General features: G+C 38.0%; 2 protein-coding genes across 3 annotated transcripts; both read left to right on the forward strand.

Annotated features, from left to right (window-relative positions):
* Positions 1-226: 226 nt before the first annotated feature.
* On the forward strand, positions 227-9,311 carry LOC131971838 (bifunctional apoptosis regulator-like). Of its 2 annotated transcripts, none has more exons than XM_059333486.1 (9): positions 227-722; positions 2,430-2,730; positions 4,084-4,182; positions 4,466-4,559; positions 5,884-6,056; positions 6,298-6,442; positions 6,716-6,895; positions 7,349-7,545; positions 7,903-9,311. In XM_059333486.1, exons 2-9 carry the CDS (start codon positions 2,438-2,440, stop codon positions 8,093-8,095), a joined length of 1,374 nt encoding a protein of 457 aa, XP_059189469.1. In that variant the 5' UTR covers positions 227-722; positions 2,430-2,437; the 3' UTR covers positions 8,096-9,311. The 2 variants fall into 2 exon arrangements, with proteins under 2 accessions (XP_059189469.1, XP_059189460.1); XM_059333477.1 differs by lacking the exon at positions 227-722 and adding an exon at positions 736-966.
* Positions 9,312-13,167: 3,856 nt separating this feature from the next.
* On the forward strand, positions 13,168-25,504 carry txndc11 (thioredoxin domain containing 11). Its single transcript, XM_059334935.1, has 13 exons — positions 13,168-13,457; positions 14,788-14,884; positions 15,077-15,196; positions 15,517-15,614; positions 15,774-15,903; positions 16,096-16,189; positions 16,853-16,965; positions 17,072-17,275; positions 17,964-18,666; positions 21,213-21,400; positions 21,980-22,092; positions 22,598-22,678; positions 23,454-25,504. The coding sequence occupies exons 1-13, from the start codon at positions 13,333-13,335 to the stop codon at positions 23,980-23,982; spliced, it is 2,595 nt and encodes an 864-aa protein (XP_059190918.1). The 5' UTR covers positions 13,168-13,332; the 3' UTR covers positions 23,983-25,504.
* Positions 25,505-26,203: the final 699 nt, after the last annotated feature.

Genomic DNA, 26,203 nt, shown 5'->3' on the forward strand with positions numbered 1-26,203 from the left:
CTCTAACTAATATTACCCCTTTTTCTGTTTGTATTTTTTAAGTCCAACCATACCCTTTTTCATTTTTAAAGGTAGAGTTTAACGGCTCTACTTGCACATGTCTTAATTTGGTAGATTCAACTATGTATGTACAGTCTTTGTTTTTATTTCAGTTGTTAGGATTAGCCCTCTCTTGAGAAAATTAAACAGCTCCTTACATAAATGCATGAATAATAATAATTCAATAATATAAATTAACATATATTTAAGAAAAACCTGAGTTAGGTCATTCTGCATAATGAGTACCTTTGATACATTTTGATGCTAATACTTTTGTACTTTTATTGTACTTAAGGTTTTGAATGCAGGATCTTTACTTGTAGTAGAATAATTTCAGTGTGGTGTTAGTAGCCTACTTTTAATTACATAAAGGATCTTAATACTTCTTCCATCACTGACATACTGTGACTCCATACACATACAGTGAGGTGTGTCCTGTACATGCAGAGCCGACGTGTAAGTTAATAGGTTACTGTTTTGTTATTATCATGGTCTGGGATACCTAATACTCGAGTCCAGAATCTGAGTTTCAGTGACTGAATCTGATCTGAACTTTGAGCTGAAGCGGCTTTAAAAAGGCCACATGGCTTAAATCAGCTGGCTTTACAACATCACCGAGGAAGAGACGTCTTCCTCCCTCCGTCCTCTCCTGCTCCAGCTGCAGCCTGCAGGTACACAGACAGGTGAGCAGTGTGACTGATGACGACTGTAATGTGACACGCTGACGTGCGCGTGGATGTGTGCGTGGGGCTTTCCACAGCAGCAGCAGCGTGGAGCCATGGCGACAGCTACTCAGGCAGAAATATTTACTTCCTCCGTGGACGCTTTGATCCAGGGCTAACTTACAACAAGTCCGCTTCACCGTGTGTTATTGTGCCCAGATAGTTATGTCATCCAGCCGGTCACCTGTCAAAGAAGATTCCTGAGGTAAAACTGTCACTTTTGTCTAGCAGTTTAAGTTACTATCACTTACTGTGATGCTAGCTATCATTAGCTGGCTAACTAGCATTATCAGCGTTAAAGCTAGTTATATTATCGTTGTATGTTAGTATCTGTGATATCAGCGTTGATTCTGCTTTACAGAGCTGTAGCTAACTAAATGTTGTCCTATCTCACAGTTAGATAACTGGCAACGTCAGCCAACGACTAGCTAAGTGAGCTAACGTTAACTGTGAGATACAGGATGTGATAAGTCAACGTTAGCTGCTATTAAAGTAGTTATAGTTAACCTAGCTAGCGTTATAGAAGATGTCACTGTCTCCATTAACGCTTTCGCTTTCTTTCTGTTAAACATGAGTATCTGCAGTAATAGATACTCTACTAGACTTAACAAATGCTGTCATGAGGTGCTACACAATAAACAAGGAAAATAGTTTTTGTAGCCAGTCTAATTTGTTTTTGTTTTTGTTTTTTTTAATTCATTAATGTCAATTTACTGGTACCAAACCCCACTTTCATGGTTTCTAAAAAGAAATGGAGCTATATATCGAAACAATAATTTAAAGCATAAAACAAGTTGCATTCATAGTGGTTGCTACATTAGACACATCATCAGTGATAGTACCATACATTAGACACATTATCAGTGATAGTACCATAGACTGCATATAAATAAGTACTAGGGGTTATCTAACCCTGGAGACCCGACCCGGCCTGTGTCCCAGCAGCATTCATACATTATTAACCTTCTGTTTATGATTACATTTCTTTTATGATCTTTCATTTTTTGTTAATTTGTTTGATTTTTGGGGTATTTATTTTTTAAGCATGCCTTTTGCTTTTATATACCTTTATACCTATATCTGTTTACTTTGAAGAATTACTGTTTTGTACCATTATTGCTCGGACAAAATAAGACAATTAAAGTTATCATCTTTCACTGTGTGAAACTGTAATGGATTTTTTTCATTTGTTTTTTTCTACATTTGTTAGATCAAGCACTTAGTTGGTTAGTTAAAAACATTAGCAATTCAATACAAAAAAATGATCATTAATTGGGTGACTAAACTGTTTAACTGCAGCGATAAAACATAATTAGACATGATGTTTACTGTGATGGATTTACACAACCCAAGAGTTTGCTAATGTTATGATATAAGATGATTTAGAGCCATTGTGTTCCTGGAAAAATACAGTAAAAATGTATTTTAAAGGCACAACAATATGGTTTACAAAATTATTAGATGTGACGTCAAATACAGTATTTGTGAATTGTAGTAAACTGGTTAAAGTACTGGGACAAAAATAGGATAAAAGCACCATAACAGTCCTTTGAATTGCTAGTTTTCGCTTTTAGGGAATGTACTCATATTTCATTTCATATTTTAAAACTTGTGTCGCTTTCTCCAGTTAGTTCTTTTTTTTAACCTTTTTTCCCCCCTCTTATTCAGGTTTGCATATGTTGCACCAGATGGAGTGGGATTCATCAGATGACTGTCTTGGAGCAATCATGGACGACCCCCCTCACTTATCTGAACCTCCTGAGTCAAAGCCCTCCACTGCCGACATCTCAGAACATGAATTCTCGTGCCACTGTTGCTACGACATCTTAGTGAACCCCACCACCTTGACCTGTGGCCATAACTTTTGCCGTCACTGTCTGGCTCTGTGGTGGGAGTCCTCTCACAAGAATGAGTGTCCAGAGTGCCGGGAGAAGTGGGAAGGCTTTCCTAAAATCAACATACTGCTGAGGTATGATTTTCACAGCCAGGCCATATCAGGGAGTGAATGTTTGATTTTCTGACCGCTGTATTCACATTTCTCTTCACATATAGAAGAGCAGTGCTTTTCAAACTTTTTTGTGCCCAAGGCACACCAAAGTGCAAGCCAAAATCTCAAGGCACACCTGTATTCATATTCTTTCAGTACTACTTCCAGTAGTCACGTTGACCTCAAAACCACTTCACTTCAAGCATTTATTAACTGTTTAAACTGTTCTATAAAGCCTTACTAGAAAATGTTTTGACCTAAACCAAGATCAGTGGTTTTGTAGCCTTAATTCAAGGAAACTACACTGCAAACTTTTTTACAACCAAAAATCATATGTTTATGTATAATAAATTATAATTATATTATATGTTTTCTTTTTGAATGTTCTACGATATGGGTCATTTTGACCAAAGGCTCATATGGGTCATTATTGGTGGTTTCAGCAGGTGCAACTGATGTCGATCAGCTAAGCCACAGCACCTCCATCTAACTCTTTTTGTGCCTAAAGCTAAACAACCTGCGATTGCTTGACAACATTAACCACATGTTTAAAATAGCAATTATAGGTATGAGGACACGGTGATCTCCTACTGCCAGTAGCAGGCACCAATTTTAGCAATACTGCTGTGTGCCATAATGCATTAATAGTGTAAGGTTGTCACAAAACTCATCGGCACACCTGGACTTGTCTCACAGCCCACCATTTGGGAACCACTGTAATAGAGAACAGAGATGTACTGATGCATGTATATGTGGCAGGTGTGGTTCAAGTACAACTCAAGGAAAACTAGAAGGGCACTTGGAGAACACAGACCTCCACCAAGGCCATGCCCTATTTTGCAAAATTCACGACTACAGCGACTTTGTCTAATGAAAGATGAGCAAGACCGTACAATGCATGCTCCACATTACCTGATCCAGACTGTCCCTTTCAGCATGTGGACTAAGACAACGTTGTTTTTGTCTGTTTGCCTAGTAAAGCAAGGTTTCTGTTCCACACTTCTTCGTTCAACAAAAGTCACGTGCTTACAAATGTCTTCTGTTCATCTGTCGGTATGCAGTAAGTAAAAGAAAGGAATGAAACCTATGCAAATATGTGCTAAATTTATGGGGTTAGAAATGTCCACCCACTTCAATCAGTGTAGCAGAAATATTTGTTTCTCCAACATTTGAATGACTTTGTTTTTTGTTTTTTTTACTGTAATAACGAAGCAAGCTGTTTGCATCTGATACAAATTTTGTATCTGTATTTCAGCAAGGCTGTGAAGCATGTGCTGCACATTTAACTGCCATCTTACAATCTGTTGTCTGTTAACTTAATGCTCTCCTTTCTAGGGATGCAACTGACAAGCTGTTCAGTGAGGTGGTTCAGCGGAGGAGAGCAGAGATCCAGGCAAATCCCAAAATCTCCAAGAGCTTGCTGGCCTTCCAGAGGTAGTACAGTATAATCTTTGATACAAGCCCCTTTGGTATAAAGCTTTGGAACAGTGTTCAGCAATTTAACACTTCAGAACCAGAGATATTGTCTTTTGTTTATTCAATGCATTCTTCTTCCATGTCAAAACCTGGTGCATACATTACCCACCATGCACCTCAAACACAGACCCCTTTGACATTGATTATGTTATTCCAATGACTTTATCTTGTGTCTGTCTAATCTGTTCACTTGAGTTTGATACCTTTTGTGGTCTGAAGCAAATATCTGCATGTATTTTAGGTATGGTGACAATTTGGGTAGATCCAAGACAAACCAGCACAAAGGAGCCGGCTTCTTCTTCTCCGGAGTCCTGACTGCACTCACGTGTGTAGCTGTAAGTACACAATGGCATAAATAAAAATTATCTTGTGCAGTATGACTTCAAATGAAAAATCTTACCTTGGTGATTGCCATTTTCAAGCTTGGATTCATCAGATTGACGTAAGAACATTTAGGGTAATCTAACCTCACTTGGATGCAATTTCTTAGATCATTTTCATGGTGAATGGTGTGATTGTGTTTTTGTTTTTTTCTTATTCTTTGCTGTAGAAAGCTATTTTTTGTCACAGTCATTTGCAAGTTGTTGTGGATAAAAGTGTTATAAATCTCTACAATGTTAAATAAATTACATTTTGAGCAATATCATTATTTGTTTAATCAGTTTGCATTATCGGATTGGTAAATAAAATTCATACTCCATAAGATACAATGTGCGATCCAGGGTTTTAGCTCTTTATTGCTAATCAGTGTTGCTAATACATATTGTCTTACCAAAAAGATTTTGTTTTGTACTCCATGATACTGACAAATTTGCCTTTCAAATAATTTGACATCAATATTCAGCGACTGTATTTTAGGTTGTAGATTTTCCCAACAGTGGTACGTGATATTTGAAGGTAGTCACAGTAGTGGATGAAGAGGTCAGTTGTTCATATCATGTACACAGATCATGTTTATTTTGTCCATGTGGCACTTGGGAGCAACGTCACTGTGTGTCTTTCCACGTGGCAGTGAATTCTGTGTGCTGCTCGGAGCACGTAAATAAATGAGAACATGGTCCTGATTTTGACCCCAGTTTAATCATGAATATCATGATTGAATCAGGCTATTTTGGGGAAAAGATGTGCACAGCTTTAGTTGGTTTTGGATGCTTTCAACTTTGTGTTTCCTCACATTGGCTCACACTCTTAACTGTAATAATACTCCTTGGAAACTGAGATTCTTATAGTTCTATCATTAATTTACAAAAATCTGTCCCCATGCTTGGAACAAAAAACATGCTCTTTTTTGTTGCTCAGAAAGATTTAATGAGTAACACTTTTTTTAGTCAATTCATACTGAAACTGGAGAGCACATTAATTTAAGTTATACGTTGATCAATCATGCTGTTGCAGGTTTAAATCAAATGCATATAGTGAACTCTAGTGGCAATAGTTGATTTACGCAAGACACCGTATCTGAGGAACTGAAAGCTTAATGAACCAGAGCTGTAAACTTTATGACTAGTAGATGCCATGATGAGGGAGCTCACTCCTCATCAACAACTGCTTCATGAACAAGTCTTTTCTTTGCATCTAAATATGTAAAGCATCTTGGTGTGATATAAGCAGGATATAAAGGAGTGGTCACTGTACCTGTTAATATCTGTGTGTGTCCAGGTGATGGTGCTGGTGTATCACTGGAGCAGTGGGGTGGTGGAACAGCACGACATGTTGATCAGTAAACCCGTGTCTCACTGGACGCCGGAGGAAGTCGTGTCCTGGCTGGAGCACTTGGGGCCCTGGGCCCAGCTTTACAGAGAACCCTTTCAGCATGAGAACGTCAATGGGAGGTAGTTAAATTACAAAGGATTTTAATTTAGTAGTGCTCTTAGGTTTCCTTCCTTCCCTCCGCAGAGCACTGGGTTGAGCCATTATTCAACAGATCATTTTTGAACTGTAGTACTGTAGTGCATTGTTTTCTAATGAGGTTTAGACTTGCACAGACCACACTGGCCTTGCAGGGCAAAACACAGAAGCTCATGTAATAGATGATTATGTTCATGCTTTCTGGTGTGGATGTCTTTGTTTTAGGCTACTGCTGATGCTGGGGGACGAAGAGTTGTTAAAACCGCCTTACAGCATCGAAAATCAGGCTCACCGACGGGCTGTTCTGGCTGAACTGGACAGAGTCAAAGCCCTGGGTGTCAAACCTCCACAGAACCTCTGGGAATACAAGGTGAAGACTCTTTTCTACTGAATAAATATGATGTTGACGTATTGAAAGTGATAGCACCTCTGAGCAAATGTGTGTAAGTCATCTTGTTTTGCTTCCACATCCACTACAGTAGCATGCCCTAATGTCTATTTAAGGGTGTAAACTTTGTTTTTTGTGTTAAGCCACAGTCCCCTCATTTAAGAAAATGTTCTATTATTGACATATTGTCACATTTCCTACACACCCAACTGTTTCTTACTCTCTATACTTGTTATTTCTCTCACTTTCTACCAGGCTACTAATGCAGGGAAGTCACTGTTCTTGCTGTACGCCCTGAAGCGCTCCCCTCGTCTCACACTCTTCTATTTGTATTTATTCGACTACTCGGAAACCTTCCTGCCCTTCCTGCACACCTGCTGTCCAGCCATCACACACATCAGCCACACAGTGGAGAGCAGCTTCCTCAGCACACAGGTGACACAAACTGCCAGCTTATACAGTTTCATTAAATCCATCATAAGAGGTAAAAAGTAGTTGGTACATTCATATGCACACGAGGTTCTAGTTACTAAAAGTCAGGGTATGATGTTCTATGGCATAGAGAATATGATACATTAATATTGAATAACAACAACAACAACAGTGAAATACTTTGTTAAATTTCATATAAATGGTAACAAATCTTACCAGAAGGTGGTTGATCCTGCACACACTGTAAAATAAAAGAATAATTTAAAAGCATCATCCTTACAGTAGAATAAAGTGATAATAGCCTTATTCTGACCACATATCACAGTTATAGTTATCCTAATTTAACATCTGATTGCTAATTTGCTTGTAAATATCCTTTACCTATTGAGATTATCACATGGTCTTCGTGAAAGCAACCGTCATCTTTTGTTTCTCTTCAATGTTGATGTGTTTTAGTTGGAGCCCAGTTGGCGACAGTGGGCGGAGTTTCTTGTAAAGTACCTCCTGCTTCCCTATCAGCTGATAGCAGAGTTTGCTTGGGACTGGCTGGCCGTCCACTACTGGACGTCCCGCTTCATCATTGTTAACGCCATGCTGCTGTCTGTGTTGGAAGGCTGCACCCTGTGGAGACTCTGGACAAGAGCCAGGATCAGGTATATGTGGGGGAGACACTGTGACATCACTAAACATGTTTAGTGCAGTAGGCGGTTGACAGAATGGAGCAGAGAGTGGACATGACTAGCACCGGACCAGCTTCCTTCCCCCGAACAACAACAATAATAATAAAAAATAATACATTTTTAGGATTATTTTCATGGACACTTTATCTAAAGAAGCAACGGAGAAGCAGCAAACAAACACAGCAACAACATAGCATCCTGATGTAGCATTTTGTCATGCTTTCTTGTTACTTTGTGGAAGAAATGCACATTTCTAAGTTGAGCTGCATGTTAAGTTGCAGGTCAGTTCTCAGGCTACATACACTGACTTGTGTTGTTCTCTCTCCTTAGGTCTCTACCACGCAAAATGTGGAACCACTTGTGGAAGATGTTATCTCAGGGATTTGCCTTCGCCCTCCTGTGGCCTTTTGTCCCTCAGTTTGTGTGCAACTGCCTCTTCTACTGGGCCCTCTACTTCAGTCCCATCATTAATATAGACCTGGTGGTGCAGCAACTAATGCATCCAGAAACACAGGCATTGTGACAAACTGCATGAAGTCAGTGCTCTAATAATGCCGCGCAGTTCACAGCAAATAAAATAGCCAGAGATCCAGTTGCAGAAGACGAGAAGTGTTTATTTTCAGCACTAGACTCACATGAGCCTGGCTTATTTGCTGCTGGAGGGGAAGTTTTATCGCTTCCGGTATAGTCTCTGTGCTGGATGGTTGCCACGTCGAACAAGAGAGACATCGAGCTATTGTAGGAGAAACAAAAACAACAAGATAAGAAACAGTGAAATATCTGTGAAGTTATTGATTTGGAGAGATTACTGCAGAGAGATTTCTCTCCCTCTCTGCGTGCACAGTGCATTCACAAACCACATTGCCTACATGGTTTAGAGGGCAGTTATGCAAATGATAAGTCATGTTCAAACACTGGTCATAATGAAGGCTGGCCTCATGAGGAGCTTTCTGATAGCTTTGTAGCATTGAGATGTCTGTGTGGTGAAAAGTTAACTTTTTTTTTTACACCTACAGACTGAAGGTGGAACAAAACAAGTATCAATAAATACATTTTTGTTTGACTCCTTTTATCAAATGTCTTTATGACATGTAATCCACAACCGATTAAATAAACACCTGCTGCTTTAAAGGTATCGGTTTGAATGAAGCAGTATTATAAATGTATATAAATCCTTCTGCATGAATATTAAGGCGTTGTTAAAACCTTCAGTGCAGTTCTGATTGTCTACAAACTTGGTGCTGCAGAGCTTTCTGAAAATTCACTCGACGAGGTTTGGTAACATGATTGTAAAAATGTGTCAAATGTTGAAGTCTGCAGTTCTGCAGCCTGATGGGACCCTCAGGCTTCACAGTTGCTTTAAAGGAAAACATGATTGTGAACAAATGTTCAACAGTGAAGCGCGTTCCAGGGATTCCAGATGTTTATTTCACAATTCATGTGGCACTTAGGTTTGAAATGAAAAGATATGTTCTTAAGATTTTTTCAGATTTTTATGATTATAAAAAAAGAAACTGTTCATGTCAAATTTTATTTGCTGGTACTGCTGACAAATATTGTGTTGCACATTTTTTTATTATTGGAAAACATTTTGTTCGCAGTTTCCATTTAATGGGTGAGTAGAGCTAATCAAAGACTTTTTATTTTTTACATTTTTCATTTGCACTTAAAGGTTCTACACTGTGATTTTGTTCTTCAATGTTCTATAATGAATAAATAAAGATTTTTAAATTATGTTATCCTGTGGATTTGTTTTTCTAATGGCATATATTAATTGCTGGGCAATTTAAATAAAATAATGAGGATAATTTATGTTCTTAAAGACTAGATCAGATCTAGATAAACTTAATTCATAGATACTTTGAGTTACTGGGTGCCACAATGTTGTGTGTCCTATAAGGTAATGTTTTTACATAATGTATATTTTTTTATACAAACTATTAATAACTTCTTTTGTACACTGATTATTGTGTAATTAGACATTTCTGTGTTGTATAAATGGGAAGAGTTTCAGTACAAGAATTTCAACGGAAATGTAAAACTTTAAAGAAATGTATATGTTTAGCCTAGCTTTTGATTATAATATTTGATGCCAAATCATTCATTTTGAGTATTTTTTTATACATAGTCTAATTTCTCAACCTATTGGTCTAAAAACTAAAAATTAACCTTTGGACTTTAACTCAAATTATTGTGACTTTATTAGTTATATTTTAGATCCTGAATCAACAAATGTCAACAATATACATTCATTATTTTGGGGGGAAATTGAACATATTAGGCTAGTGTTGTCATTACAAGTGATGTAAAGTGTAGTACCACTTGTTAATAATTAATAGTGTTAATAAGAACAGCATTCAATAATAATTAAAAACAAGAACTGAGGAAACGCTATCTTAAATGAAATCTAATCAATTTACAGTGAGAACACCAGAGGCACCAACCTGTGCCAAGAGGTAAAACCGATAAAATTATATCAATAAAGTAAAACAATATAAGACACTAAATAGTTAAACAGATATAATACAATACATTTTTGATATCATTATGATGATGATGATATAATAATAATAATAATAATAATAATAATAATTATGTTATAATATAATGTTTGCTGATTCTGATTCTGAAAGTTGTTGTTGATGATGATGATGATGATAATTATTATTGTTACATTATTACTAATAATCTTATTAATATAATATTGGAAATATTCAATACCATTACTATTATTATTATTACTATTATAAAACCTAATTAAAGACTACACTCTTAAAATAAAATACAGTAAATAATTAAACAAATATACCAATAAATAAAGCTCTATTGAAAGCCAGACTAAAACTGTAAAAAGCAATAAATAAATAGATTTTAAGTAATCATTATCATAATGATGATGATTATTATTATTATTATTGTTACATTACTAATAATCTTATTAATATAATATTGGAAATATTCAAAACCATTACTACTACTACTACTACTACTATTACTATTATTAGGGCCTTGGGGCAATCGCACCGAGCACTGGTCCCATACAGCAATAGCTGTAGGGACCAGTGCTCGGGGCAAAAACTGCCCAAAATTTTGCATTGAAATGAATGGACACAAGTCTTGTGTATCGGTGTATTAATCCACGTTTCGATAGGTCATATAGTTTTTTATCAATCCCTGTTCAATGACCATGATCATTTTTGGAGAAATTCTGAGATTATAATGGGTGTGTATTGCACGGAATGTTCGTGTCACAGTGTGTGACATCATCGCCAGAGTGTAGAGGGAGAGAATAAATTGTCAAAAAATAAATTTGAAAACTGCGCTCCAGGCCGCAAATTCCACTCTACAGAAATAATTTATACATAGAAACGTAGGAAAATTTGTCTTCTCAGGCTACGTTTACAGGAGGACGGTCTGAACAGAAGAAGCAAAAGTGGCGTCGCGTCTTCACTTTTTATTCCTCGTTTAGACGAGCATTTTCGGGAGGAAATCTGTGTGCATACGGTGACGCAAAAGTGTGTGAAATTCGATTGTATGCATGCCAGGCGGCATCACTTAAAGCCATAAGAGCATCTTTGGGCATGCAGAAGTTTTCACGCCACGCATTTTCATCAGCTACTCCTTCCACAAAGTTATCCACCATCACTAGGTCTCCCAGGTCTCGTTCACAACCGTCTGGCTCGCCTCCGACGAATTGCTGCATCCAAAATGTGATAGAGGTAATTCCAGATCCTTCTCTGTTCAGTAATACTATCTGTACATATCCTGTACATTTGGTGGAAAGACTCCTGTCAGTTTATTAGAGCTACCAGAGCAGCTTGAAGGTCCGACGCATGGAAATAATCCCACGTTTGTTTATTTTCCTGTACTGGAGCATGTGTGACGTAAACACATACGTGACGTGAACAGATCTGAGCAGAGTTTTGCGCCTTGGCAGTCTAGACAGACACGCTACGGCGGAGCGTATTTAACTTTTCCACTTTGGAAGGTGGTTTCAGATTTTTGCGTCATTAAGCCCCCAAAACGCTGTTACCGTCTAAACGAAAGATAAAATATTTTGTCGTTTTTACCCGCGAGCGTCCTCGTGTAAATGGGGCCTCACTCACAATCCTCTGGTAAAGCTGTCAGAGTTATAGTTTGGGCGTAGGACGCACAGATGCACCACCAACACCACCAACAGCCTCATTGGCTCCCATATTAAAAACGCAGGGAGATTTCTAAAAGAAGGGAAATGTAACAGTTTTTTTAGATCGCTCTAACAAAGCTATTTTTTAATTTTTCTCAAAAAAAAAACATATGTAGACGTTCAGGAAGAACTCGGGACGCTCAAAGTGAAGTCGGATCAATGATAGGTATTATGGTTTTGCCAAAAATGCTTTCTGTTCGAGGCCAGAAATTCGAGTCTGTCCACCTCTGCTGTCACTCTTTCGGAACATTAACAGCTGCAGTTAATTCTGTTGATTGCTTTGATCTGATTGCCTTTGATCTTTGATGTGATTACAGTTACAGATACACACACACACACACACACACACACACACACACACACACACAGGTAACTTTATGTCATTTTAATTACACACACACACACAGGTAACTTTATGTGATTTTAATTACACATACACACACACACACACACACACACACAGACATATTTTGAGGTTAAAGGGCATAGTTTGAAATCTCTTCATAGTGTGCACACACCGGCAGTAGCCCCCGTGGCCCTTTCAGAATTTCCCCAGAGGAAATTTTCTAGTTATTATTATTATTATTATTATTATTATAAAACCTAATTAAAAACTACACTATTAAAGTAAAATACAGTAAATAATTAAACAAATAAATAAAGCTCTATTAAAAGCAAGACTAAAACTGTAAAAAGTAATAAATAAATAGATTTTAAATAATAATCAGCATCATAATAATGATGATGATGATGATTATTATTGTTGTTGTTATTATTATTATTATTATTATTATTATTGTTACATTACTAATGATTACTTATTAATATAATATTGAAAATATTCAATACAATTACTACTACTTCGACTATTATTATTATTATTATTATTATTATTATTATTATTATTACTATTATAAAACCTAATTAAAGACAACACTGTTAAAGTAAAATACAGTAAATATTTTAACAAATATACAAATAAATAAAGCTCGATTGAAAGCCAGACTAAAATTGTAAATAGTTTTTACATTTAAACACAAAATATAACAAAAGTAGTGGAGAGATGCTTCATAAATAAATTGATTGAAGCCTTTACAGCGACCGCCCTCTCGTGTCCAACCGCCGTCATTGACTGTAGGGACCGTCTTCAAAGAGCACGTTAGATACGATACGCAAAAAAAAAAAAATACAAACACAATTATTGCGTATAAATCAAAACATAGGTTAGCTGATAATTCAAGCGTTTTAGTAACTAAATTGAATGACTATCATATTTATAAATTTGTTTTCATACCTAGCAGTTCAGTATGGCGCGCTTTTATAAACCGCCAACAGCCATTTATGGTCTCTCCCTTCCGTCAATGTCGCGGAAGTGAAAAGTCTACGTGGGGAAGAAAGGTTGGTCTGGTCGCGTTTGAATACCTGCCACACCAACAGCACCGATGTCCAATCCAGGTTAGCTCCGTCCCCCCAGTCAGACCAGTCCTCCTCTCCGCCCCCCGCGTTAGGCAAATGGACGCGGGTAGCAGCGGCCGGGGCTTATAAATGGGACGGGGAGCCGACGACGGGCTGTAATGCTGCGCCGGGTGCGGCAGTCTCTCCGGCAGGTGGTGTTTGTGATGGCCCGGAGACCGGCTCTGCTCTGCGGGGCTGTGCTGCTCGGGGTCCTGCTCCTACTGGCCGTCACATTCACATGCAGGTAAACACACGGGAGCGTAAACAAGTTGGCGTTTTTGTGTCTAGGCTAACATGTCTGAACACATGGGCACTTTGTTGAGATTTAGATGTTGTTGTAGCGTTAGTAAATCGTAAATTAGCTATTCATAATTATAATGTAGCTGCTTGTAACTAATCAGGGTGTTAATGTTGTTGTACAGCTCATCTGAAACTGACGTGTACTGCAGGACAAGAGGATTAACTAATGCTTTAACACCGTTCAAAGAGACAGCGTGCCACCAAAGAGTGTCTATAGATCCTTGTTTTAATACGTTTTTTTGGCGCCTGTATTTGTAAGTATCAGTGAATGAGTAGAGTGTATCAACCATAGGTTCAGGTCCCAGTGAGCTGCTCAGGTTTCAGCTCCTGAGACTGAAACTTGAAGCAAATCACTTACAAAAGATCACAGATACATCCTGCTTTTTATCCGGCTGTTGTGTAAGAAGTAATGGCTGCTTGTTCAAAACAAACATAATAATACGAGTAGCTTTGTTAACATCAGGTACTCACTGAACTCCTTAAAATCAATTTAACTGTGTTTTGTCCTGAACTTTAAATATATTTCAACTAAAGAACAAATGTAAAAAAACAGATGAATAATAATAATAATAATAGTAATGTTTTAGTTTAATAATCTATATAATATTGCAACAATATTGTAACTTGTGATTTACACCTGTAGTTTATCTACTGAAAACTACTTAATATATAATATTCAGCATGTAACAATAATGCATAAAAATAAATGAAACCAAATTAAATTATATCAGATATGTTCTTGTGTATTGCCACAACCTACGTCTTAAAATATATCCAACATTTTGATAAACTATACTATTAATTAACAAATTTTCTCAATCATTATATTACAGCAAAGGAATATTTTTGGCTTTTGGACTGTTTCCTGAACAAAACAATCGATTATAAAAAAACTGTTATTAGTTGTAGCCATACACTAACTGGGGTTTTCATTATGATATCTAGAGGAAATTGAATATATTATGTAGTCTAAAAATTTAAAAAAAATTGTGGAAAAATGCTTAAAAGTTTACAGAGCCCAGGGTGATATATATTTTTAACGATTGGACCAAAAATGTAAATGAAAAAAACCAAATACTCCTGGAATATTTGCTAAATGTAATTAGTTATTGTAAAAAAGATCACAGACTTGATTTCTGTCTTATCAGCTGTAGTCAAATGATCTCAGGCCCATCCCGCCTCTCCTGTCTGTGACGGTGGCAGTTCTGCTTAGTGCTTTGTTTGATGCAGGGAAGTTAACTTCGGTGTCGTACTGAATTATTTTCTCTCTCTAGCCGTGCTAAGAATGTGGTGGCAGCCCCTCGGCCCTCGGCGCGGTTCTTCTCTGCCGATGCCCCGGTAGTGGACCTCTACTTGGGTCAGCTGGACCAGGTGAGATTCACAGACACTGGAAGTTCTCTGGGTATTATAAAGGAAACAGAAGAAAAGAAATATTACATTTCTTGTGTGTAAAACTTGCTAAATTGCATCTGTGTCTGGTGCAGGTTGCTTCCCGCCTCGCTTGCTAATCTGTGTTGGCATTGTCAAGTGGTTAAATCAATAAGATTTGCATTTTCTCTGCAGGTGGAGCGCCTGAGGAGTGTGGCGGAGGTATCTCTCATCTTCTTCTATGCACCGTGGTGTGCTCACTCAATGGCTGCCCGGCAGGAAGTGCAGCAGGTGGCTAAGAAGCTGGCCAAACAGGTACAGCACCATAGGACACAAGCAGCGCTCTGCAGGAGTGTTTCAATACCAAATATGAACTTTTGTTAACCCGCATGGCTGCTGATAAGGCGGCAGAAAACTCTGGCTTGTTGTCTACATGCCCACAGCTCACATTAAGCATCTCAAAAAGTATATATAGTTTCCAGAAACATTAAGTGCTAAGAATTCTCAGGGAGAAATTCCTGAGAGAATAGAGCCTTATCTCATGTGAAGATGATAACACACGATAGAAATATTTTTTCTTGTTTAACTCTGTTCCTCTCTCTCTCTCTCTCTCTTACAAACAAAAACAAACACAGGTGCAATTTGTGGCGATTAACTGCTGGTGGAGTCAGGGGAAATGCAGGAAACAAAACCGCTTCTTTCAGTACCCGATCATCCATCTGTTTTATAGAAGGTAAGACATTTAAATGAAATGGTACATGGAGAGAAATGTGAAAGAAAAGCTGTGACTTTTCGATATTTTTCCTTTATTGTACCTTAACTGGTACACTGTTAGTGGGAGATCACCTAATTGATACATTATGTTGTTTGTCTTTGTGTTTCTGTGTTGCAGGTTTGGGCCTATAGAGTACAAGGGTCCATTTGTGGCTTCATATGTGGAAAATTTTATCCTCAGAGTCATCACGCCACTCACTTACCTCCCATCAAGAGCCACACTCAAAGAGTTCCTCTCCTATCACGAGGTATTTTGGCCGTCTGATGGAGAATTGACAGAAAATCAATTCATGTTACAGTAATGAAAGTTGCTAATGTTAGCTCTCCTTAAGCAACATCCTGAAAGTTTAACTTTTGTTGAATAATCTGTGTAAGACTAGGGACTGTCTGTATTTCCATATGATGCGTTCTAACTGGCTGACTCTCGTGTGTTTTTCCAGCCTCGAGTGGTGGGTTTCTTCCAGTTTAACTCCTCTCCTCAGCCGCCGGGGTACATCACATATCTGTCTGCTGCCTTGCAGACCCTAAAAAGGGGTAAGATCATAAAGATGAGAATCTATAGATATAGATATAGAATGCATCTTTTCGAACACACTGAGCTGTAATTACCATGTCACTTCCTGAGAGCTTTCTTGCCGGTTGGAGACACTTAAACAAAGTCACCCCATACTGAAATTCAACCCACATACTAAACATGCAATACACAAGTTAGTGCAGGACAATAGGGTCAGAATCTTCTATCCTGATTTGGTTATTTTATATCTAGATATATATCATGTTATAGCATGCTTTCCGGTAATTTAATAAATAAATAGTCTATAAGAAGTAGCTGAACAGAAACGCCTGTATACTCCTACTACATACTTGACATAGGAAAAGAGTATTTTGCCATTTAACTTAAGTGCAAAATACAGTTTCAAGTGAAATTAGACTAGAGGGAAAAAAATGCAAATTTCCAGCTATACACTGATTATATTTACATGTATGCACACAAATACACATTTTGCTACACTGGGGTATTCCCAAAAGCAGAATTATTGGGTGTAGGCACACAAACTGTAATATTTCACCAGAAATAGTGTGCAATTCATATACTATTAGTTTATAATAAGGTTTTGCATACTGTTCTAGCCTGAAAGCATGGAATTTTGGATGCAGCTTTTCTCCAAACCTGAGTTTTCTGTTTCTCTGGTGCAGATTTTCGTGGTGTTATACGTTTCGGAGTTGTGACCAACAAACACGTGGCAGAGGCTATCTCACTAACAGAAGATGAAACAGTTTATCTTTACAGAAGATTTAACTCCTCTTTGGTAAGCAATGTCACCAAGCAATGGTAGAGTGAAACAAAATATGTCTAAAATCTAAAGTTATGCATTTAATCAATACATTGCACTGGCATCATGTTTCTTCTGTCAGATTTTCCCTCGAAGGGAACGTAACTTCACAGCGGAGGCCATCTGTAGATGGGTGTTTGAACACCAAGAGACCGTCCTCCAGTGGCTGCAGCCTCCAGGAACAAAGTCCCGTCTCCTGGAACACGAGCTGAGCAAAGGACCGGCACTGCTGCTGTTCCTGCCGCACAATCCACTCGGGTCCAAACCCAGCCCCATACTGCAGCAGGTGAGCAGGATGTTTTAATATAACAGTATATGTATCAATAACACCTGGCGATTATAGCAGTCACTCTCGTTAACTGCATCGACAAGATCAAGTGCTGTGTGAAACAACTATAAATGCAGAATAATAAAACTCCCTTCAGCTCATCTGATCCGTATTAACCTGTCAATAAATGTTAAACCTGTAGACAGAGATATGGGTCTCTCATTTTCTTGTAACCTCAGTTTTGATGTTCAAGTAAAGAAGGTCGTACAGTCCCGCTTTCTCCACTTAAAAAACATACAAAATGTAATTCTTTGTATCCACTGATAACCAGGAGTGCAGTCATGGAAAAAATGATTAGACCATGAAAAATGTCTAGATATCTTCTCTTAAATTAAACTCTTATGAGCCATTTTTGTTATCATTATATTTGTCCAAACAAATTTACCTGTAGTTGTACCAGGCATTAAAATAAACAAGAAATTGAAGATAACAACGGTCTAATAATTTTTTCCCATGATTGCATATCCATACTTTTATTTCATCCTGTTTACACTCCTGTAACTTGGAGCCAAAGGAAACTACTATCCCTTTAACAAACCACATCACCCTTGTCTTACCCGTCCCTCATTTGCTACCAGTTAATTTTAAAATTAACTTAAAGTTTTTGTTGCATTCATTACATCATTTTGTTTCCTTGTTCTTTCAGGTTGCAGACATTGCTGTGCGTTATCATTCCTGTAACAACAATAACCCCTCCAGCTTGGATGAAAGTTTCACCTCCCACTCACGGTGCTGCCAGTCAGTTCTTCTTTCGGAGTCCAGTTCAAGCGTGTGTGAAGTGTGCCTCAGTTTGTCACGATGGAGCCCGAACGGCTCCTCCGTACGCTGCCCGTTCCCCTCCTCTGCTCGAGAAGGAGACGCGTTGCAGTCTTATCTCCAACACTGCTGCCTACACCAACTACCTGCTGTGTCCATCAAAACTGCAACCTCAGCGGGCTGTAGCAACTTTCTGGACAGCTACAGCCCCTTCAGTCAATACAGTGCCTGCTGCAGAAAAGTAGAACCTCAACTCAATGAATCACAAGCCAAAGAGGAGTCGGACACGCAAAGAGCTCCCCTTGCACCTCCTCCTCCCTCCATCCCTCCATCCGCCGCTCCTCAGCAGGCAGGAGACGGCATCACGGGGCTCCGGTGTCAGACTAACAGGACGCTCAGGTTTTACGTGCTGGATGTTGCTCTGAACTGGCCTCTGGCGGTGAGGCTCGGAGCAACAGGCAACAGAAGTGCTTTTTATCAGCGGGAGGCTGATGCACAAGGCGATGGCTCGTTTGCAGCTATTGTGAACCTAAAGGATGAGGTGCACTATGTTCTCCATCGCAGCCCAGCAGCCACGCTGACGGAGTCTCTGGGTAAGACAGGGACACTATCTCATTCATATCACATGTGCAGGATCAAATTTAGAGCTTTAAACCAGAGTATTGACATACAGTCATGGAAAAAATGATTAGACCACTCTTGTTTTCTTCACTTTATTGCTCATTTTAATACATGGTACAACTAAAAGTAAATTTGTTTGGACAAATATAATGATAACAACAAAAATAGCTCATAAGAGTTTAATTTAAGAGCTGATATCTGGCCATTTTCCATGGTAATGATTTTGGTTATTATCAAGAAAACCTTGAAAAATGGCTAGATATCAGATTCAGAGGTGTGAATCAGCAGAGAACACACGATATGATTTTATCCCGATACTTGAGTCACGATACAATACAATATCATTGTGATTTTAAGCATTTTCCAATAATGTGAGTTTTGTGATTTAACTGTTTAACTGCATTATTAATTCCAATTAATTGTTTTGTCGAATCAGAGAAAATTCTCAGTCTATTCATCTCATTTCAGTCTTTTACTTCTCCACAATGAGAGTCAAACCCACAGACTGACCAACAAAGTATTCAGTCAAACTGAGCTGCAGCATTTTTTATCAAACTTCCCTCAACTTGAAGCTTCATTGCTCTGAATTTTTTTGAATGAAACATAAAAAAAGCCTAATTTTGCAGCGTTATTTCGACAACTTCCCGACACGATATCCTGACGCACATGGTGCCTATGGATTCCTTAGATCATCTTGTTTATGTGGCAGTATAGCCAGTATAGTCCTAAAAGTCTCTGACAAAAAATCTAAAAATACTGACAACCCACGGGCCGTCTGAACACTAAAAATCGATACTTGGCGACCATGAATCAATATAATATTGCCATCGCTGTATAGATTTTTTTCCCCCACCTCTTATACTTGTGTGTTTAGCTGAAATATTCTCAGGTTTACATCTCCTGTGTTTTGGTAACTTTCTGACCAAAATAAGATTATGTACAAGTTGCCAGGTGGATTTGGCTCTGAGGAGAAGGATCTCTTCTCCTACCACACACACACACACACATACACATACACACACACACACACACACACACACACTCACAAGCCAAAATTTGACTTGAAACTTGAAACTGAGATGCAGTGATCTGCGACTCAAAACAAATGTGGTCAGGGACTTAAAGTAGGGGCCAGTGGCACCTTCCCTACTCCTCACCCCCCCTAATTTCAGCATTTTTGCTCAGATCAAACACATCTTGGAGCTCAGTCTTCATTGTGATCTCAACTACACATCTCTAAAGTTTTGTGACTGTATCGGGCAAGGTGGTGACATTATCACAGTGACAGTCTGTCCTGGAACAGTATACTAAGATACCTGGCAAAGTACCCAAAACCACTTCTGTGTTAGTTCCCACACCATGACACATTTTGCATAGTATCAGCAGCTCTTTTTGCCTCAGTCTTTTGCATATTCTACATGTATAATGTTTCCAGGGAAAAGTCACCACAAAGCAGCTTGTGATGACTTGGACAACAGGAAGTTGTGACTTTGTGTTAGGATGTTTTACAGTAAATAATTTAAATATTCTGCAGGATCTGTACTGTTGGCATGCTTATCTGACTGCATTTTAGTGTTTCTAAAGAACAGAAACAAAAATATTTGGCATTTTAACCACTATGCATTACGGGTGTGCCATATCGTATCGTTCACAATAATACTGCCATATTTTTTATATGATAAAAAAAAAATGCATATTGAGATTATGCCAACATTCCTACTTCTTCATCATTGCATTCAAAACTTACATAAAGCACAAAAGTAGCAGCAACAAAATGTACTTAAAGTAACAAAAGTAAAAGTACTGCAGAATAACCCCACTTAGATTGTTTTCTATATTCTATATATATATTGGATAATTGTTTTTGATGCATTTATGTAAGCAGCATTTTACTGTCATCAAGGTAGCGCTCATTTTAACGACTTAATATACTGTTATGTGGTTTAATTTATAAACGTGCATATGATAAATCTTGTGTGAAAAGTAACTAAAGCATGCAGCTAAATGTAGGAGTAAAAAATACAATATTTGCCTTTAAAATGTAGTGAAGTGGAAGTATAAAGTTACATAAATGGAAACACAAGTTAAGTAGACGTGCCTCAAAATTGTACTTAAGTACAGTACTTGAGTAAATTACTTAGTTACATTCCACCACTGACATTTTGCAGTATTATTTTTTTAAATTTTCTAATACTTCCATTTTGCACTAAGGAGTCAAGAGTGATTTTTTTGTATTTGGCAGCTATTGAGATTTACACTTTACACTACATTTTAGATTTATGGTTGATTTTTTTTATTTTGGTGTACAATTTTTATTCATACAGACTGGAAAATATATTGTTTAATCATATTTTCTATATATTTTTCAGTATTTTGTAATATTGTCAAGAATATTGTTATTGCAAAAATACCCTGAAATATCGTGATATTCTTTTACAGCCATATCGCCCACCCCTACTATGCATGTGCTTCTTGATTCACTGTTGACACCATTGTGTGTCTCTGTATCTACATAAAGAGGCCTTCATCAGGAACTTCAGTGCTCCATACAGCCTCTTGCGGAGACACTTGGTGGGAGAAGAAGACAAGAGGGGACGGGAGGAGGACACAAGACATCCAGGCCAACACCAGCACTCGCCTCAACGCCTCCTCATCACAGAACTGACCACTTCCACCTTCCTGCCTTCTGTCATGGACGTCCAAAAGGTGAGAAAATATTCTGCTTCAGTTCCCTTTCACTCTCAATTTATCTAACTTATCTTATCTCTAATTCAGTATTACATAAGTTTGAATTTTTGATGGGAGCCATCTCATCAAGACTGAGGATCGGAGAGAGCAGCCATATAAAATCTATGAGAACCAATATATCTTCCAAGCCACTTAGAAGGTCAATCTTGGTGTCAAAATATACATTTTCTGGGTCAAGGAAACCTTGAAAGCTGTTGAGAATATCACTAGATGATTATTTGATCAGATAATTTTTTCATTTTGGCTATGTATTTACGTAATTTCCAACTCTGTATATTAATATAGGTCATGTACAGTGCTTGTATTCTGAAAAATTTAATTAGACTTGATTAGCTTCACTTTTATTATTTATTACATTTACAACTGCAAAGATCTGTGCAATTCCAGTGCGCCTTCCTGCATGAGCACCTTGCACCACAGACACTTGCACCTTTACAACCACACTGGACCAGCTCACTGCAGGCTTCTGAGTTAATTTTGTGTGTGTGTGTGTGTGTGTGTGTGTGTGTGTGTGTGTGTGTGTGTTTTCTCCTGCAGGATGTGCTGCTGTTCTACTACACTCAGTGGTGTGGATTTTGCTCTGTTCTCAACCACATCATCATCCAGCTGGCCAGATTATTACAGGGAAACAGCAGCATCACTGTGGCCAGGTACGGACTGTGTGTGTTTTAATGTTTAAATGTTGATGCAGGTAATGTGAACTGAATGTGTTTTTTTACAGTGGAGGAAAAAGTATTTAGATATTTTACTTAAGTAAAAGTACGAATGTAAAACTGTGAAATTACTTCACTACAAGTAAAGTCCTTAATCATGACCTGAAAAGTAACTAAAGCTCGCTAAATGTAGTGAAGAAGATTTGGCTTTAAAGTGAAGCTTTGTAGTGAAGTAGAAGTATAAAAAGTTATATATATAGAGTATATATATATATATAAAGTTACATAAAATGGAAGTACAAGTACCTCAACATTGTACTTAAGTACAGTACTTGAGTAAATGTACTTAGTTACATTCCACCACTGTTTGTTTTTTTATATGGATTATTTAATGCTTTAATCTCATTAAAAATAAGCAAGCAAACAAGCATTTTAACATTTCTTTTCTGGTCCTTTTAAAGAAAAAATTTATAAAATATATAACCGCATTTTGTCTTTGTAGGGTGAATGTTGCACGGAACGATCTTCCATGGGAGTTCATGGTGGATCACGTTCCCTCAATTCTTCTGTTTCCCAAATACAGGTATGAAACACTAACACACACACACACACACACACACACTGGGAGATTATATTTTCCTGTAATACCTCTCTGGTAATGACCCCAGAGTTTTTTAGAGATTAAAAAAATCAACAGAAAAATATTAGGTAACTATTTTTACCCTCCTGTTTATTTTCGTTCCAAAAGTGTCAGAAAAAAATCCCAATAAAAATTTTTTATATTTCATTCATAACTCCATTACTAACCATCTCTATCAATATTTAGTGCAATGGTGTTCTTTACCTCTCACAGATCATTGTTCAATGAAGATAATTCACTCGTTTTTCATAAAAAAAGTTATGTTTTTTATGTACATTGGAAAGACCTTCATAAAAAATACAATGGTGATACATGATTTTTTATCATATTTTTATTTTACATTTTTAATTTGTTTTGTTTTTATGAAAAAATACTTAAACTATTTTTTTTTTTAAATTTTTAAACTTTGAAATGGGTCGGTTTGACCCGCAACATAACAGGAGGGTTTATATTCAATTTATATTCATAGATTTCCACGTGTACGGATTTTCTGTCTTCTGGGAAAGTTAATTAATATTAAGAAAATTAATACCTTCAGGTTTTTGAACCGTTTGTTACTGTTTTATTAAGTTTTACTGTTTTTGACATTTTATAGACCAAGAAAAATATCTGCAGGTTAATTGATAAAAATAGTTGTTAATTGTTAGTTGCAGCTCTTGCACGCTTTTCAGCAGAATTGTTTTCAATCTTCCTCTCCTTGTTTCTGGTTCTTTTCAAGAAAACATTATACCGTGAAGTTTCCTGACGACCTGCCCATCACGTTACCCAACCTGCTGCGCTTCATCCTGCAGCACTCTGGCTCTGTACAGTATGCAGACAAACCGGTGCCGGATTCCAGCAAGGCAGAGACGGCAGGGCCTGACGGCGTCCTCCACGCAGAGTTTCTGGCCCTCCAGCAAGAGGTTCAGGCTCTGCGTCACGCCCGGGAGCGTCTCTCCCAACAGCTGGCGCAGCTGTGGCGTGAGAACCGCCGACTGACATTTGACGCTCTCAGCTTAGAAGCGCAGAACGCCGAGCTGCAGAGAGAAAGGCAAAGCTTGGAGGAGCAGCACCGGGAGAAGAGCCGGCAGCTCGGGGAGGCGGTGAGGCGGTTGCAGGAGCTGGCGGACACCTCTGAGAACCTGCTGAATGAGAACACGCTGCTCAGGGTCCTGCTGAGGGCGCTGAAGGACAGGACGGAGGCTAAAGAGCAGGCAGAGGCAGAGAGGAAAGAGACAGAACAGAAAAGAAGCCATATGGCCTCCTGACCACGAGCCTGCAGGGAATCCTGAGAGCAACGCTGAGAAGAGGTAAGACGGCCAGGAAACAAAGGAAGGACTGAAATGGATGAAAGAAAAATGATTAGACCTGCTGAGACAGGAGAGATTTCTGAGCAAAATGAAGCCTGAAAGAGGAGGTTGTGTTAAACCCAAGGGGCAACATGACCTGATAACATTTGTTATCGTAAAAAGAAGATGCAATGCCGGCTAAGATCTGTCCGAAAAGACTGCTGCCAAGTCAGGACAGAACCAAGGAAACACTTAAAAAAGAAAAAAAAGTGGATATGTAGCGAGGGAAACAGCAGTGTTTGTTAAAGAGATAAAATACTCCAAGGTGCTGTTATGATGGTGGGCTAATCCACTCTTAGGAGCACACTAGTGTGGGAATTCAGTACCAACTGTGCTTGCTAAAATGTAATTTCTGTTGAAGGGTGATGACGTAACCTGAGTAAAACATACTACGCAGTCCCTGCAGCCCAATTCTCTACCTTCCCTAATTTACCGTTAATTTTTGTGCAAAAGCTGATGTTTAAAAAAATGTCAGTCTCAAAACGTAACAAACATTAGGAGGTTTAGTATACCCTGTAGCTCACTACAATAGCTAAATTCAGTATAATGTATATTTTCAAATCACTAAGTGCAACAACAGTCATGTTGTGCTCAGCACTCTGCTGCTCTGTTTCTCTTTTTTACACTCTAATTAACTCCTCCTCTGCCTTACTCCGGATCAGCGTGACACTAAAAACTCCTGATGTTTTTCACAATAAAAGCCTGCTTATGAAAGGAAGGGTGGTGGAGGGAAGTTTCAGTCCTGGTTTAGCAGTGAAAAGGGAAGCAAATGACATGATTCTGGGTGTATGATGGAATTAGTGTTGTGTAAATATACATTATACTGATAATGCAATCTTGGAACCCAGCAACTATCATCCGATAACAATTAAACTTTTTATTAGCTTTGGGAATTGTCACACCATTATCCTAAACTTTACCAAGTAGTTTTGTGCTCGAACGTAACCAGGGTTCAGAGATTGACAGGACTGGGGAACAGGAAATATTAAAAAATAAAAGGTTGGTTCTCTCTTCCACTAAGATAAATATAAAAGCCACTATTGTTCTGCCACAAGCTGAGAGACGGTGAAGTTTTCCCAACAGTCCTGTGCTTATAAAGTCACTTACAGTCGTAGGTTCGTGCAGGTTGGTGGTGTAGGATTTGGCTGCAGGGTGAGAGGGCTACTAATGAAGACTTATTTAATACTGGAGATGTGGCATCTGCTCATTGACCTGCAGGTGAGCAAAAGAGCACTTGAAATAATAAAAAAAAACTTTTCTTGTTGTTTTTGAAGGGGATATTGCTGTTTTTTTGTTAAACCGATCTATTTTTACAGGAATCATTGAGTCACTAAAATATTATTTCTATGTAACTATTCAGGTATTGAGAATGAGATGCTGCAATTGTTTACATGTGAAGTATTGCACCTGTTTTTACTGATTAAAAAAATCTTTCATCTTATTGTCCTCGTGTTTTATTGTGGTTGATACGTAGGATTGTGAACTGGGGGCCAACATTTTGTTTCACTTAAATAAAAGTATTAAATCAGTGCAATTAACAAGAAATTCCACCTCTTATCACATCACTGAGGTGTACAAAAACTTCATTAATTATCCACTTTGACCAGAAATGGGCATCATTTATACCTTATCATGGTAAATCTGTCAGATTTTTGTGCCTTCAAAGCATCAGATTGATTTTATAATAATGGCATATTATAAAGTATATATCCACATCCTCATTAAAACTCACAAGCACATATTAATCTGTTGCTGATAATAATCAGCAAGTGCCATGTTTACTCCTGTTTTTTAGGAATCCACAAGCCTTAAAAATCCAAAACAACTTTACATTTGTGACCTATTTTAAAAGATTTACATGTGTAGGAACCACGTGTTGAAAACCGTATTCTTTAAGATTAATGTAGACTGAAAATGTAATGATGCAAAGTCGTCCTCAACTGCACCACAGTTTATTTGTTCAGCAAAGAGTTAAATGCCTGATTTAATTTGGAGCAGTGGGAGTCATGCGCTGTCCATTTCAGTCTGAATTGAAGGTTTATCTGACTTGAGTTAGTGTCATGCACTTTAAGTCTCTTGAACACAGACATGTTTCCATAAATTTTCCAAGATACTGGATAGTCTTTGCTGCTGAACACCC

Source organism: Centropristis striata, chromosome 1 (genome assembly GCF_030273125.1).
Source record: "Centropristis striata isolate RG_2023a ecotype Rhode Island chromosome 1, C.striata_1.0, whole genome shotgun sequence".
NCBI classification, from domain to species: domain Eukaryota; kingdom Metazoa; phylum Chordata; class Actinopteri; order Perciformes; family Serranidae; genus Centropristis; species Centropristis striata.